This window comes from Aotus nancymaae, unplaced genomic scaffold (genome assembly GCF_030222135.1).
Source record: "Aotus nancymaae isolate 86718 unplaced genomic scaffold, 86718_ANA_hifiasm-v0.15.2.pri h1tg000001l, whole genome shotgun sequence".
Lineage (NCBI taxonomy): Eukaryota > Metazoa > Chordata > Mammalia > Primates > Aotidae > Aotus > Aotus nancymaae.
In genome coordinates this window covers 11628549-11645963 of record NW_026988412.1, presented here as the reverse complement: position 1 = coordinate 11645963, position 17415 = coordinate 11628549, and the positions used below count along the sequence as shown (strand labels likewise).

Genomic DNA, 17415 nt, shown 5'->3' with positions numbered 1-17415 from the left:
CTATTGGATTAACCCACCATTTTGCTAGAATGGGAGATCTTTAGTAGTTTTCTTTTAAAATCATTTTGCTTACATAAAACTGTGGGTTGATTAAAAAAAAACTTTTAGTAAATACTAGGAAAGGTATAAAATGGTGAGCAGGCTGTGTTCCTTGATAAGCAGATCCTAGGAATAGGAGTCAGGGTTTTTGGTAAGAAGTGACCTTCTGAACCACAGCTAAAGAAGAAGTTGGACTAGGCAGAGGGAGAAACACCTGGCTGACCCCACAGGTGGAGCTCTGTAGAGCTAAAATGGCCTGTTAGCGTTATCTCAGGTTAGGGTGAGATGATCCTGCCTTTATATTCCTGTATTAATTGGCCATTGGAAGTAAGCTACCCCAGGAAGGAGGCATGACCTCAGCTATGCAGTTCTCTGTACCTGAAAACGGTCCCTTCAAAGACTGACTGCCAAAGGCTGTCTACAGACTGTACTCCCAGCAACTGGATAACTAGTTCCTCATTGAAGGGGAGTCTGAACAGCACTTCACAGTGTCCATTCCGAATATGCCAAAAAATAATAAAATGGAATGCAAATGTTAAAATTTAGCTTAGCTGGTCATACGCCCCAGAAGCAGCAAAAAGGAATGCCAAGACTGACTTAAGACAAGGTTCTAAGATACTTCCCTTCAATCAAGAGCACAGTAGTGATTGGGTATGATCATCAAAATTAATGATGATTAATTATAAGGGGTGCCAGGAAGGACATGGCCTGTAGTGTCCCAGTGGCCTGCAGGAATAGGCTCTACTGTTCCTACTGTATGACTGGTATTTGATTTGTCTTGCTAACAATTTAATACAGATAATTATTCTTTTAGACTTCATTCTGACTCATATGGAAGAATTAGTTGTTGAAGCTACGGTGTTAAAATACCCTGAGGAAAAGTGAACATGCCATTTTAAAAAAGGTAATGGATGGGAAAGCATTATGTTCAACTATAAAATACTATCCAAATGTACTCTAAAAATGTTAAGCCTTATTATTTTTATGTAGCACTATATTATAATATAGCATACCGAGAATGCTAAATTTGGAGTTAGAAGATCTAGTTTATATCCTAGCTCTCTACAGAAAGAATTCAACTCAATGTAATTCAGCAAATATTTCTTCATTCCAACTATGTGACAGATACAGTGTCAGGCCCAGATCTTCCCTTTAAGCAATGGGTGTATAAATGCTATTTGTTATATGTGAGAAATTCTGGGTAAAGAGACAAGTGGCAAAATTCCAAAAATGGGTAAACAGTTTTCTCTGTTTTTAAAATGTAGATAAATTTATTTATATTCTGGAATTATAACGATGTTAATCTCTTTAATTTTTAGAACAGATTATTATATGTGTTTTGTGAGCTTTCCATTAAGAATATTTAATCACTAAGAATTAGAAAGAATTTTTGAGAGTAAGTTAAATCCCATTTCTCTTTTGTGAAGGATTGGTAGGTCTGTGGAATAGCATTTATAGATCTATATATCTCTCACACGTATTCTGTGCACAAAATGTTGACATGGGAATTAAATGAGAATAGAGTTCAATAAGGTTCTGAGCCAGTCTGATAATCATATGTAACCCATATTCCTGTTTCATTCCACAGTTTATGAAGTTCAAACTCTCCTCTAGGGAAGGTAACTTCTCCATGGCTTCCTCTACTTTCTTAACTCCTAACTAAACAGGTACCATTCCCAACTATGTTGCATGGACCCACAGTGAAAATTCATACCTCTTTGAGTTGTCCCAAAAGGATATTCATTCTTACAAAACACTTATGAGGAATACAAATTTTATCTAATATTTTATAGTGCAGAAAGAGAAGATGAGTTATCCCAGGAACAAAACCAACTTTTCATGGTCATGTTAGACATTGCTGATTTTAAAATATCAGTTGGAATCCCCCAACTTTGAAGTTTCACTAACTTTCAGCAGCCAATCACCATCTTTCTTGCCCCTCATATCTGCTGTTTTCATAGTTCCTCTCCTGTTCTTTTCTTCTCACCCTTTCAAAAACAAAATGGCAACATTTCTCTCCCTCATTCTACAGGGCAATGCCTTTCCATCCTTGAAGACTTGGCATCAGCTGACACTGGGCTTCTGTGTTGTGGGGAGGTGGGAGAGCAGGGGAGGGTGTATGCCAGCCATGAATGCTTGTTAAGACATGACTCCAGGCATGTCTTAACAAGGCAGTGCACATTGTGTAAGACATTCTGGTAAATACAATTTTCTCAGCCACATCACATGCAGATTTTTAACTTATCTATATTTGGTCAGATATTCCTGACCAAGTGATTACATCTACCTACTCACCAATAAGACACCCAGTCACCAATAAAACTCTAAAGATTTATGGTGGATTATTGTGGGCCCTAGGTGCTAAATTTGGCCCATCCTGCTAACTTCTCCAACAAGAACATGAGTAAAAGATTGGAAGTGATATGCTTGTCAAAATTTTAAAAGCTAGGAGAGAATAACTAATGAATTCATTAATGCAATCAATAGGTTGGAATAATAGTCCATATGAAGTTTAACCCACATAAATGTAAAATGCCTGTTAATGTAAAATATGCATAGTGAAGTTTAATACACATAAATGTAAAGTGTTGCACTTAAATTTAAAAATGTAGACAAACACATAAGGATTGGGAGACACCTGCCTGTGATGGTCAATTTTATGTGTCAGCTTGGCTTGTCTATCGTCCTCAGTTATTCAAACAGGAATCTAGTTGTTGCTGTGATGCTGTTTTGTAGCTATGATTAAAACCCATCAAAAGGAGATTATTCTGGATAATCTGGGTTGGCCTGATTCCATCAGTTGCAAAGCCTTAAGAACAGAACTGATGCTTCTCTGAGGAAGAAAAAAATTACACCTATGGACAGCAGCTTTAGCTCACGCCCAAGAGTTCCAGCCTGTTCTCCCTGATAGGCCACTTTTTAGATGTGGGACTTGCCCCGCCAGCCCCACAGTCGCATAAGCCAGTCTCTTGCAATAAATTCCGAAGTATAGACATCTCCTACTGTTTTTTTTTTTTTTTTTTTTCCTGGTTGAATCCTGATGGCTACACTGACTTAGTACTTAGGTGAGGACTTCTAATATTCCTTTTTACTCTAAGATCCTGCAACTTTACTTTTACTAACTATGCTTCTACTGTGGGCCACTAAAAGCTGTTTATCCTTTTAGTTCATGCCGTCTAATCTCCCCTGTCTGGAAAGCCAGGTGTGTTTGATGTCTTCTAATTGCCTTTTTTTTTTTTTTTTTTTTTGAGAAAGGCTCTCCCTCTGTCACCTAGGCTGGAGTACAGTGGCCCGATCTCAGCTCTCTGCAACCTCTGCCTCCTGGGTTCAAGTGATCTTCCTGCCTCAGCCTCCCAAGTAGCTGGAATTACAGGTACATGCCACCACGCCTGGCTAATTTTTGTATTTTTGGTAGAGACAGGGTTTGACCACGTTGGCCAGGCTGGTCTCAAACTCCTGACCTTAGGCAATCTGCCTGCCTCAGCCTCCTGAAGTGCTAGGATTACAGACATAGGCTATGGTGGCCAGCCTTCTGATTGCTGTTCTAGATCCCACTCCATCCTGCTCTGTGCCTTGGGACTCTAACCCGTAAGAACTGCATCACATCAATGGACTCCCTTTCCTTCCTGCTTCTGAAGAGCTTTGGCTGAAAGGCATCACTAGCAGGAGGTATGAAAGGTAAGCAGAAAGTGAGGTGAGGCTATTTCTTCCCTGTCTCTTCAATCTGGGTCTCTGCAGGCTGGCTTTGTCCTTGACCTGAGGCCATAGTTCTGTCACAGAGCCTTCCCTACATATCTCTGGTGGCCATTACTGCCCTGTGGCACTTCAGGGCCATGGGATGGTAATGCCAGTCCTGCTACTGGCCCCAGGGGGAACTTTGTGGTTTCCCTATATCCTGTCTACACCTTTACAAATAGTCTCTTTATCAAACTGTTCTCAAATGATTCAATTTAAATGTACAATTTGTTTCCTGCTAAATCCCTAACTTCAGTTAGCTAAGCATGTCAACATTTCTATGTCATATCTAGAGCCAATTCTTCAGCTGGGCAGTGAACAGTCTTTTGGAGGTAAATGTGAGGAAAAAAATACCCTTAAAATATTAAGATTTAAAAATTTAAAAATCCTTGTCAAAGCAGGACTCAGAAAAAACAGAGATTAACATTGATGAGTTCATCCAGCCCCAAAACTATTCTCTTTCTCCTCCATAACCCCATGGTTCTCAATTTCTATCTATTGCTCTTATTAGCAGTGATTATTTTTCTGTATTTACTTGTGTCAGAAGAACACAATTTCTGATTATCAACCTTCCTTATGATCATCAGTACAAATTCTGAATCTAAAATAGGGGGTAACAGCCTGGGCAACATAGCAAGCCCTCATCTCTACTAAAAACTTAAAAAATTAGTTAGGTGTGATGGTGCATGCCTGTAGTCCCAGCTATTCAGGAGGCTGAGACAGGAAGGTGTCTTGAGTCCAGGGTGTGGAGGTTGCAGCGAGCCATGGTCATGCCGCCGCACTACAGCCTGGATAATAGCGTGAGACTCTGTCTCAAAAAAATAAAATAAATTAAAATAAAACAAAGGTAGAAGCCTGCAGAATTTAATGTTTTTGTGTGTATAAATATTTATGACTAAATCCTAAGACTTCTCAGAAAGCAGCTCTAAAATTTGATTTTAGATTGCATATAGTCATTTTAAATTTACATGTGAGAAGATATTCTACTTACAATTATTCTTATTTCTCTTCAAGATATCTTTATTTTGAATTTCTTTTATTCTTATTTTATGTTGATTCTTCTTTTTTTCTAAGAGATTTTCTCTTTTATTGATTACATTATTTGATGTTCTTTGTTCCAATATGTGTGATAAATATTGTTTGATTTTGTTCGCTGATACCTACAAAGAAAAAGACTGTTGTTCATTTTGTTCACATGTGAGTTTTTTCAAATGAAACAACAAGATAGTGAAAAATTCATATATTCATGGCAATAATACAAGCTTAATGCAATTACTCTAATTTTTGCTTTTTTCAAATCAAAACGACAGATGGCTTACTTCACTTTAGAATCCATATGTTTTATGAATAAAAACCTTTTAAACCTATTATATTATCATCTGAACTGCAAAGCCAAGCATTAAAAGCTAAATGTTATAAATAAAATAGCAGGAGAATTTCACCAATTTACCCTTCCACTGGTAAGTTGTCATGGTAATGTCAATTGTGTTAGCTACAAAAAATGAAGACATTCCCTTACACATTACAACAAATTTATAATGGGTGGAAAGTATGGAAAATCTTGCAACTGGCTTTAAAATAACTGTATTTCCCAAAATATTAAAACAATATTTCCCAAAAGTCCTTTTCAGAAGTAATTTAATTACAATCAGTCTTTTTAAAGTAGGGTAATAGGTTTAGGGGGTTATTTCTGAGCAGTAGAATATAATGCAGTAATTAAGGGAGAAAATTAAAGCTTTATGAAAGTACATATTCATGATTTACCTACATATTTTTCAGGGTAAATTATATTGAAAGATTAAATTTTTTCCATTGTCAATTATTACTTCTAAGAATAGCCAAGATTTTTTGTTTGCTTCTTTTCTTTTTCTTTTTTTAGTACGGTTTAAACTCTTTCTTTTCAGGATGACCTCCTGGCACGCTTAAATCCTTTGAGGTGGTAGCAAAGACATCAGAGCAGTGATCCAGGGGCCAGAGCAAGCAGAGACATGAAGCCATGTAAAGAACTTTTTAAAAACAGCTTTAGGCCAGGCGTGGTCGCTCATGCCTGTAATCCTAGCATTTTATGAGGTTGAGGTGTCTGGATTGCCTGAAGTCAGGAGTTCAAGACCAGCCTGACCAACATGGAGAAACCTCATCTTTACTAAAAATACAAAAAAATTAGCCAGGCGTGGTGGCATGTGCCTGTAATCCTAACTACTTGGGAGGCGAGGCAGGGGAATCGCTTGAATCAGGGAGGTGGCGGGGAGGTGGAGGTTGCAGGGAGCCAAATCATGCCACAGTACTCCAGCCTGGCGACAGAGTGACTCTCAAAAAATAAAAATTAAAAATAAAAACACTTTAATTAGATCTAATTCACATATTATAAATTAATCCATTTACAGTGTATAATTCGATGGTTTTTTAGAATATTCGCAGACATGTGCAACCATTACCACAATTTTAGAACATTTTTATCACCTTATGAGAAAAACCCACAAATCCTTTAGCTATCACCCTCCCTGTACTCCTATCCTCCCTACCCCACCCCTATACAACCACTAATCTATGTTTTATCTCTATAGATTTCTCTATTGTGGACATTCATATGAATAGAATCATATAGTATGTGATTTTTTTGGTGACTGGCTTCTTTCATTTAGTATTTGTTTTCAAGGTTGATCTGTGTTGTAACATGTATCAGCACTTCAATTCTTTCTATGGCCAAATAAAATAACATGCTCCATGCTGTCCTTCAGGGACCCAAGCAGATATTAAATAGATACTGTGCCGCTTCAACATGTGGATTCCAAGGTCTCCTGGAGCATCAATATCTAGCAGATAAAAAGGGAAAGAGGTTGGAAGACTATGCGGAAAAAAGGTTTCTCTTTTGTTTTGCTGTTTTGTGTCATTTGGTTTGCTTTGCTTTCTTTAATAGGCCAGACCTGGAAAGGGAACATAGTGCTTTCAGCCACTTCCTTTTTTTTAAATTTGTACTAAAATTTATTGGATGTTTAGCAAGTACATAATAACTTAGTAAGCATATGTTGTTTTTTTTAAATTAATTTCCATAGGTTTTGGGGGGAATAGGTGGTATTTGTTTACATGAGTAAGTTCTTTAGCGGTGATTTGTGAGATTTTGGTGCATCCATCACCCAAGCAGTATACACTGAACCCAATTTGTAGCCTTTTATCCCTCACCCTCTTCCCACTCTTTCCCCCTGAGTCCCCAAAGTCTATCATATCATTCTTATGCCTTTGCATCCTCATAGCTTAGCTCTCACTTATGAGTAAGAACTTCCAATGTTTGGTTTTCCATTCCTGAGTTACTTCACTTAGAATAATATTCTCCAATCCCATCCAAGTTGCTGTGAATGCCTTTAGTTCATTCCTTTTTATGGCTGAGTTGTATTCCATCGTATATATATACTACAGTTTCTTTATCCACTCATTGATTGATGGGCATTTTTTTTTTTTTTGAGAAGGAGTTTCACTCTTGTTGCCCAGACTGGAGTGCAGTGGCATGATCTCAGCTCACTGCAACCTCCACCTCCTGGGTTCAAGCGATTTTCCTGCCTCAGCCTCCCAAGTAGGTAGGATTACTGGTGCCTGACACCACTACAGGCTAATTTTTGTATTTTTACTAGAGACGGGGTTTCACCATGTTGGCCAAGCTGGTCTCGAACTCCTGACCACAAGTGATTCACCTGCCTCGGCCTTCCAAAATGTTGGGATGACAGGTGTGAGCCACCACGCCCAGCCTCCATATTTTTGCAGTTGTGAACTGTGCTGTTATAAACATGTATGTGCAAGTACCTTTTTCGTATAATGACTGCTTTTCCTCTGGGTAGTCACCCAGTAGTGGGACTGCTGGATCAAATGGTAGTTTTACTTTTAGTGTTTTAAGGAATCTTCACACTATTTTCTATAGTGGTTGTTCCAGTTTACATCCCCACAGCAGTGTAGAAGTGTTCACTTTTCACCACATGTATGCCAACATCTATTATTTTTTAATTTTTTTATTATGGCCATTCTTGCAGGAGTAAGGTGGTATGGCATTATGGTTTTGATTTGCATTTCCCACTTTCAGCCACTTTCTATTAGCCCCACCTAACTGCAGGGGGGCTGAGAAGCATAATCTATTGAGGTATCTGGAAGAAGAGAACATGGACTTTGATGAGCATCCTTCATTCTCTGGTATAGTGGGATTATCATATGTTATTGCCATTTAAACAATGGCATTTAACTTTTCAATTCAACAATAACTAGCATCTAAGTTGGGAGGCAGTACAAATTTGGCAAATGCCTGTGATTGTCTGATGTGTCTACTGCCTTCTTTTACAGGGGTCAGTGTTTCTTAACTTTGGGTTTCTCTCTCACCTAGAACAACAGCAGAACACAGCCAGCGAGACCAAGTATTAGAGGGCCTTGGAAGACAGGGAGGGTTTCTCTGACTCTCCAAGGCATCCAGAGATTAAATACTTTAATAACAAGCATTTATGGAGCATCACTCTCAGACCCTGCTCTCAGAACTAGGGATACAGCCATAAACCAACCAACCAACCAACAAAGTATCTGCCATCTTGCAGCCGATTTTCTGCCAGGGAAGATAATAATTGATAAAAGGAGGTTGTTTTTAAAAAGGGAAAGGGGAGGGAAGTGATAAAAGTTGCCGTTATTTGATACAGGGTAGTTAGGGAGAAGTTCTCTGATCACATCTGAGTACAACCCTGTGGAAAGGGAGGGAATTAGCCATGCAAATAACCTTAGGAAGGGAGTTCTGGCAGAGGAAATGGCAAATGCAAAGGTGCTGAAGCAGGAGCACACAGGTGTGCAAGGAAGACAGGGTAACTGGAGCACAGTGAGTGGGGTGGGGAGAGTGGGGAATAACGAGGCACAGAGGCAGCGCTGAGGTCAGGCTCAGGATTGGGAGTCGTGGTCTGTGTGAACGGGAGCCCTGTGGAGGGTCCCAAGCAGAGGAGTGATATTGCCTAACTTAAATTTCAGAAGCATCATTCTGGCTCATGTGTGGAGAATATAATATCTTAGAGAAGGAGTGGGGAAAAGAAGCCAATTGAAATAACCCACTTGAGAGTTGATGATGACAGTGAAGAAAGAAGACGGTGATAGTGCTTGTGGTTGGTTTCTGGAGATATTCCGGAAACATTGCTGACAAGATTTTCTGTTGAGGGGTTTATTGTGTGAATTTTAATTTTTAAACAGCAAATGCAATAAAAGCATGTTGTAAACTCTCCTGGGCCCATCTATAGACTAGCTATAGCTCTTCATCAGAGAAAGAAGCTGTGTTTTGATAGTCTCATATCTTCACTTGCCCTTTTGCCTCTTCACTTCCCTGTATCTTGGAGATTTGAAATAGCCTTTGCCAAAATTATGACAGTGAAAGAGAGCTGACCTAACCCAACTCCATCTTACCTGTAACCTCCAAACTGCCTTTGGTCTTTCCTGGGTGTGGGCCAAGCTAACTTTGGGAGAAATTTAGTTTATAGTTTAAATGATAGTAGCCTTTCCCCAAAACTAAACCACCTTCATAAAACTAATAAAAGCCCACCAGGTTAGGAGGATGACAGGGGCCTGAATTCTGCTAAGATGAAGGCATAGTTCAATGATTACCAGCCACTATTCTAGCGGTCACAAGATTTGCAACTTCCCCAATGACTCCTGTAAATAACATCACTGTTGTATAACGTAAGATTGACCTTTTGAGATGTCTTTTGAGGCCCACCTAGACCAATGACTCCTCTGTGGTCCCCATCCAGAAGTGGATTCAGTGCACAGAGACTGTTTTCCACACCCAGATGATTGCATCTCCAACCAATCAGCAGTACCCATTCCCTACCCTCCTGCCCACCAAACTATCCTTAAAAAACCCTAGCCCTGGAATTTTCAGGGAGGTTGATGTGAGTAATAGTAAAACTCCGGTTTCCCATTTAGCCGGTTCTATGTGAATTAAACCCTTTTTCTATTGCAATTCCCCTGTCTTGATATATTGGCTCTATCTGGGCAGAAGGCAAGATGAACCCATCGAGTGGTTACAGATTCACGCTGGATATGTTTTTCTCAAGCATGCCTTTGAACATACCACTGCCCAACTCAAGCCTTCAGTTCTCAAGAACAGCAGGATAAAATCAAACCACTTGGCACAAAATCTAAGATTCCTCAGCATCTGACCTAAAAATGTCATAGTGAACTCGTTTCTTACTACTACCTCACCTACGCAAACATTCATGACAGCCAAACTCTTCTACTTGCTGTTCCACAGATAGAATAGGTTCTTTCCTACTTCCTTGTTTTTACTTAAACAGTTTTCATTGTCTCTTCTTTTCTGTTATCTCCAATATTACTCCTGCTTCAAGGCCCAACTGAGAATCTTTCTCCCCAAGACCTGTCAGTATCATTGTGACCCACAGTGATGGCCCTTTCTCTGAACTTGTAGTTTCTTTTCTTCTTGGTTAGCAGTAATAAGACAGCCAAATGCCTGGGGAGATATAAAGGGGTTGTCGGAGAATTTCCAACTCTCCCCACAAGTGTTTATATCAGATGAGGGACTGGAGCCTGACATGTGCACTGAGGGAAGTGGGTGAAACCACGGGGAAATCAGGCCTTACACAGGGTAGGAGCCTGAACTTGTGATCCGCCTGCATCAGCCTTCCAAAGTGCTGGGATTGCAGGCATGCACCTTCACACCTGGCCCAGAAAACTTTTTTTAATAATTTCTGATTTAAAAGACTCTGTCAGTCTGCTGAGGCTAGACATTTGTCTTAAGGGTTTTTACACTGTTTTGTTTGGATGAAAATTAGTTTTATTCTGAAAACAACACACAATTTAACTTTTTAAACACAAGAAACTTTAAGTACATTTAGCATATAAACAGATATCTTATTCACAATCATCCATCCCAATTGCTCACATCTCAAAATAATTGTTATAGATTGTAAAACTTTAACTGACATTCCTCACATCATATTTTCTGTTTACCACTTATTAGCTGTGTCTAACTGTAAGCAAATTAACCTCTCTGTGACTCAGTTTACCCCTCTATAAAATAGGGGTAATAAATTGCCTATGTCATTGAGTTTTTTTGAGGATCAAATGAGTTAATACTTGCAAAGAGCCTTGGACACTGCAAGCAGTCAATAAATATTAACTGCTGTTATATTAACCGTATATATTTTCTGTCTAAATACATTTTTCTGTTTTTCTGTTTCAGGTTCTAAACTACTAGAATCTGGGTCCTCTGGCTATTTAATTTGCTCTGTTTGTCAGTAAACAAAGGTGTTCTGAGTCTCAGAAATCAGTAAATATCGTTCATTTTATTGAAATATAGTGTTTTTAATCTCAAGCAGAATATCTTTAAAATGTTTTACTAGTAGAAAATACTTATATGTTATACATTTTCTGGACTAATTTCATTCAAAGGCACCGAACAGCAATTTTAGTATCTCCTAGCCCCTGTGGCTGCCTGGGCTGTATATGATGATAAATATTTTAGCCCCCAAATTCCACACTTATTCTTTAATAGAATTTCAATAGCAGCAACGTGACTGATGCTAATGGGACTATTTTAATAGCCTCCTCAAATAGTTTTTTGAGAGGTAATAGGCCTAAAATAATCAAGTAAATGAAACGCCCTTATTCTTATTATTTATTTATTTATTTTTTGAGGCAGAGTCTCACTCTGTCACCAGTCTGGAGTGCAGTGGTACGATCTCGGCTTACTGCAACCTCCACCTCCCAGGTTCAAGTGATTCTCCTGCCTCAGCCTCCCAAATAGCTGGGACTACAGTTGCCCACCACCACACCCAGCCAATTTTTGTATTTTTAGTAGAGATGGGATTTCGCCATGTTGGTCAGGATGGTCTTGATCTCTTGACCTTGTGATCCACCCGCCTCGGACTCCCAAAATGCTGGGATTACAGGTGTGAGCCACTGCTCCCAGCCTATTTATTTTTTGAGATGGAGTTTTGCTCTTGTTGCCCAGGCTGAGTAGTGGCGCCATCTTGTCTCACTGCAGACTCTGCCTGCCTGGCTCAAGCAATCCTCCTGCCTCAGTCTCCCGAGTAGCTGGGATTACAGGTACCTGTCACCACACCTGGCTAATTTTTTGTTTTTTTAGTAGAGATGGGGTTTCATCATGTTTGCTAGGCTGGTCTCAACTCCTGGCCTCAGGTGATCTGCTCACCTCAGCTTCCCAAAGTGCTGGGATTACAGGCATGAGCCACCATGCCCAGCCAACATCCCTATTCTTTAAGAGTTATATAAAAAGCACTGTTTCATTCATTCAATACATTTATGCTAGATATTCACTAGGAACTGAAGACAGAGTGACAGATAAGACAGAAGCATTTTCTGATCGTATGGAGCTCCCATTTGTCTGTAAGAAATAGTAAGCAAATAAATGAACAAATTAGTATCGGATATCAATACATGCTATGAAGAGAATAAAGCAAGAAAATGTAAAAAGTGAAATATGGGGTGAAGAGGGGATGGTGCATAATTTTGATTGGGTGCCCAAAAATGTTTTACAGAAGAGGTGACTTTGGAGCCAAGAATTTAATGACAAACAAGCAGTACTGCGAAGATATGGAGGCGGAGCATTCCAGGCAGAAAGAACAGCAAGTACCAATGCCCTAAAGTGGGAACAAATTTGTATGTTCCAGGAATGGAAATAAGACCCAAGCAGCTGAAGGAGGGTGAACCAAGGGGAGAATTATCAAAGAGAAAGACATAGAGAGAAGTAGAGGGTGATATCATACAGGGACATGGTAAGGAGGTGGTATTTTCTCTGAAGGACAAGAGGAAGATATTGTGGTCCTAGGTGACAAGCTCTGATTGATGTTTTAGAAGAAAAGACCATTCTGGCTGGCATGTGAGGAACAGATTATAGAGAATTAAGAGTGGGAGCAGGGGCTGGACATGGTGGCTCATGCCTGTAATCCCAGTACTTTGGGAGGACGAAGTGGGTGAATCACCTGAGGTCAGGAGTTCAAGACCAGCCTGGCCAACATGGCAAAACCCCATCTCTACTAAAAAATACAAAAATTAGCTGGGTGTAGTGGTGCACGCCTGTAATCCCAGTACTTTGGGAGGCCGAGGCAGGTGGATCACGAGGTCAGGAGTTCAAGACCAGCCTGGCCAATATGGTGAAACCCTGTCTCTACTAAAAATACAAAAATTAGCTGGGTGTGGTGGCACGCACCTGTAGTCCCAGCTGCTCAGGAGGCTGAGGCAGGAGAATCGCTTGAACTTGGGAGGCGGAGGTTGCAGTGAGCTGAGATAGAGCCACTGCACTCTAGCTTGGGTGACAGAGCAAGACTCTGTCTCAAAAAAAAAAAAAAAAAAAAAAAAAATTTCTTGTTTTCCTTAACGATCTATGTCACTTTTTCTTTCCTGGCTCATATCCCCCTAAAGAGACACTGTTCTTTGGCACTGTGTAATACTTTAAATTCTGCTGAAAAAGGTCTTGGGAAAAAGAGCAAATGAAAAGTAAGAGCTTATACAAGGCATCAGTGAGGACAAGAGGAGTGGCAAACCAAAAGTAGCTGGTCACCTCCTCACCAGTGGGCCTTGTCTAGGTAAATGAATGAGGTGCTATCAAGCTATAATGTGGCAGAGAACACAGGCTGCTGCCATTGCTTCGACAAAAGGGAGAAATGAATTTCTACTTTTCCCACTATGTATAGATACAGATTCCATATACTATGTTTAAACCACTATATTTCCAAAGAGTATGAACACTAGTGCCCCAGACATCATAAGAGAAAAGCCAGGTTATGATGAAAGCCAAGAAGAAGTGAAAAACAAAGTAAATGAGTTTTTCTGTAAGAAAGTAAGATTTTCCTAGGTCATTGGTTCTGAAAGTATGGTCCCTGAAATCTGTTAGATGTGCAAATGATCTGCTCCACCTGAAGTCTTAAGAACCAGAAACTCTAGGAGTGAAGTCCAGCAATCTGTGATTTAACAAGTCCTCCAGGTGATTCTGATGCATGCTAAAGTTTAAGAACCCCTGCCCTAGGTAATAGTGGAAGAAGGTTGTCAGCACATGAGAGTGAAATTGAAGTTCAGCATTAAATAATGCAAAAATTTAACATCAGTCATAACACAGTGAAGATATATATATATATATATAGCAAAGACTCACATAGAAGCAAATGTTTTAATTATGGTTTTCCATCAGCAATTTAAAATATGTCAGATTATTTGCTTTCTAGGTTTTAAATAAATGCATGTATGTTTGAAAAAAATGGGGGCTGGCAATTTTAAACGTTAAAATCAACTGTTTTAATAGTTTTTCCTCTCTCAAAATAAGATTTTATTTATGAGATATTTACATTGAAGCAAAGCTGTTTTTGTTAATGGACTTGATGTCTTTTATTTTTTCCTACGCTTTTCAATTAAGAATATGAAACAATCTTAGGATACATTTTTCTAACACATCTAAGATTTTTTAAAACAAAGCAAATATGTTAGATGCAATAACCACCCCTAAGTTAAAAGAATAACTATTCCTTGTAGAGAAGAAGCAACTCATTCAGTTACTTCAGCAAATTATCAGTAAAAATATTTCTCTCTCTTGGCAAAGCCATTGCTTATTATTTTATTGTGTATTTGCAGATCCACCTTCTAATGTCAATAAATAAGAATAGTAGACAGCTACCTAAGGGTAAATTGTGAAATACAGGGAAAAGGTGAAGTAGAAAGTAAAATGGAAAAAAGTGACATGAGTGATATTAATAATACAGTGTTAACATAAAATTTATATTAATTGCTAAATGCTGTCTGAAATTCAGAGAACATTAACAACTAATATATCCTGGAGTCTGTATTTATATTCCGTATTTACATGCAAGAAGCAGAAAATTATGAGTAAACATATAGCCATGTCAACTCTTCATGGTACAGCGAATACATGAATTATCAAAAGAATTCAGGTTTTTTTTCATTACTTTCAGCACTTCTTTTCTCTTAATTTTACTAGGGCTACTGATAGTTTCTGTTCATTCCTTGATACAGATTGCTAAATGACATTCATTCTCACAAATATTTAGCAAGCACTTACTAAATTTTAGTGACTAATCAAGAGATACTTAGATCTTTGAGAACTATACAAAAAAGTAAAGAGCCTGTACTCTTGGAGTTCAGTTTCCACTGGAGGAATCAAGTGGGGAGTCAAGTAATGAGCAAGTATGTAGAACACATGATTCCATGCAGTTAAAAGCAGATGAAGACCCAGTAGTCTGGGAGAGGAGTTAGGAAATGAGGGATGTGCTATTTTAGATTGGTGACAAAACATAATTCACCAATTTTTTATTTTTTTGAGACAAAATCTCACTGTCACCCAGGCTGGAGTGCAGTGGCATGATCTCGGCTTACTGCAACCTCCGCCTCCCGGGTCCAAGCAATTCTCCTGCCTCAGCTTCCTGAGTAGCTGGGACTACAGGCACCTGCCACAACGCCCGGCTAATTTTTTGTATTTTTAGTAGAGACGGGGTTTCACCGTGTTAGCCAGGATGGTCTGAACCTCCCAACCTCATGACCCGCCCGCCTCGGCCTCCCAAAGTCCTGGGATTACAGGCATGAGCCACCGCTCCTGGTCTAAATTCACCAATTTTTTTATGGGCTTAGGATGGGGGAGTGCATGCTGATTGGTCCATAGGTGGGCTTGAAAAAAGCACCATTCGATTGGTTAAAAGGCATCATCCAGAAGAAACCAATTGACAGAGAGAGAGAGTAAGATAGGGATGGAAGTTCTCATTCTGGTGGTGGACTCCATCAAGAATCGGCAGCTTGGTTTTCAGGCTTTAAACTCTCTTTGGCTTGAAGGTCAGGTTTCACCGGGGACCTGTCCCTGTCTGCCTAGGAATTTGTCTGGCTTCTGTTACTATCAGTACAAAGGCCCTGAGGTAGATAGACTTGGGTACTCCAGAGATAGCATAGAGGCCAACGTAACTGGAATAAGGTGAGTAATGGGGAGAATGGTTAGAGCTCAGAGAAAGAGCAAACCAGGTCATGTAAGGCCCGTGGGACGTGATGAAGAGTTTGGATTTTGTCTTAAGTGTAATGGAATACATACTGTGAGGTGAATAGGCTGCAATAGAACAAAAATGCAGGAGATCAGGGAATTGGCTACCAAAGAGTCCAGATGGGTGAGCTGGTGGCTGGCAGTGGAGTAGTTAAAAGGGACTGGATTCTGGATATTTTAATGACCAAGATAATTGGTATGTTGGGTATGAGAGAAAGAAGCAGAGGGTGAGCTTAAGATTCTTATTCTAAGCACCTGGTAGATGAAGGAGCCATTTACTGGCATAGGAGACAACAGGAGAGGAACTGGTTTGGAGTTGAGAAAAATCAAGTGTTCAATAGTCAACATGTCAAGTCTCAGATCCATTTTACACACCGCAGTAAATAGGTGCCTAAAGTAGTTTGTGTCTGAGGTTGAGGCAGTGCAGGTTATAGCTGCTGGTAGGTTGATAGAGTTGTTGATGGGTGGATATAGAATTGCTCTTCAATCTGTTTCCTTTTTTTCAGTGTGAACAATTCAAAGCATTTTGCTTAATGCATTAGGAGGATGGTTTTCTGAAACTAGAGAATAAACAAAACCCAGAAATGTCATCAGGTGAGATATGTTGGAATTTTGAGAAGGGAGAAGGTATGAAACAGTGATCCTAGATGTAAAATAATACATTTGACTAGGGAGATGTTCAAGTTTGCTAGGAAACACTGAAGGCCTTCTTGGGCTGTGGCCATAAAATTAAAATGAGACTGGTTGCCTGATTCTGTTTATTCCCAGCCATGTTCAGCTACCCAGGAATTGAGTAGATGGAGAACTACATTTCAAATGAAATGGAGTGCAAGGGGAGTAACTAAATGAAAGATCTATATGAGGAAGTGATTTCACAGCACCTGCAATGTTATCTGCAGTTTCCAAATCTAAAAAACAGATCTGAACACTGAAAGCTTTTTCATTAGTTTGGTGCTCAAAATCAGTTGCTGTGAAAACTTGACCTGACCTTATTTTAGGTTATTTCTGTTCTTTATCCCTTTTAGAGTGATATTCTTATGTTTTGCTGCATACATATTAATGAACACAATGTATTTCCTCAATCTCTACTGGGGTATTCTATAACACATGAGGGGTGTGTCTGTGTGTATGTTTCTCCCTCCCTTTCTCGCTCTCTTCTACATTTGACATTATTTTATATTATTACACTATTTACATAGATATATGTTTACATTTCTAGAAGTTTTTTAAGACTTTGAATTCTGCCTCACACTCTTCCAAAAAATTGCAGGGGAGGGAATACTTTCAAACTTATTCTATTAGGTCAGCATTACCCTAATACCAAAGCTAGACAAGGACACTACCAGGAAAGAAAAATACAGACCAATGTCTCTGATAAACACTGAGGCAAAAATCTTCAAAACACTAGGAAATTGAATTCAGCAGCATATTAAAAAATTACATACTGGGCTGGGTGCGGTGTCTCACATCTGTAATCCCAGCACTTTGGGAGGCCAAGGCGAGCGGATCACGAGGTCAAGAGAACGAGACCATCCTGGCCAACAAAGTAAAACCCGTCTCTACTAAAATACAAAAATTAGCTAGACGTAGTGGCGCATGCCAGTAGTTCTAGCTACTCAGAA

At 39.4% G+C, this 17415-nt stretch overlaps 1 protein-coding gene across 1 annotated transcript in view; it reads right to left on the bottom strand.

Annotated features, from left to right (window-relative positions):
- The window catches only part of SEL1L2 (SEL1L2 adaptor subunit of SYVN1 ubiquitin ligase), a 127057-nt gene that overhangs the window by 69768 nt on the left and 39874 nt on the right, over nt 1-17415 (bottom strand). Inside the window, exon 4 of the mRNA XM_064372255.1 lies at nt 4766-4934. Coding sequence (XP_064228325.1) covers nt 4766-4934 — 169 coding nt within the window. The remainder of the gene's footprint in view (nt 1-4765; nt 4935-17415) is intronic.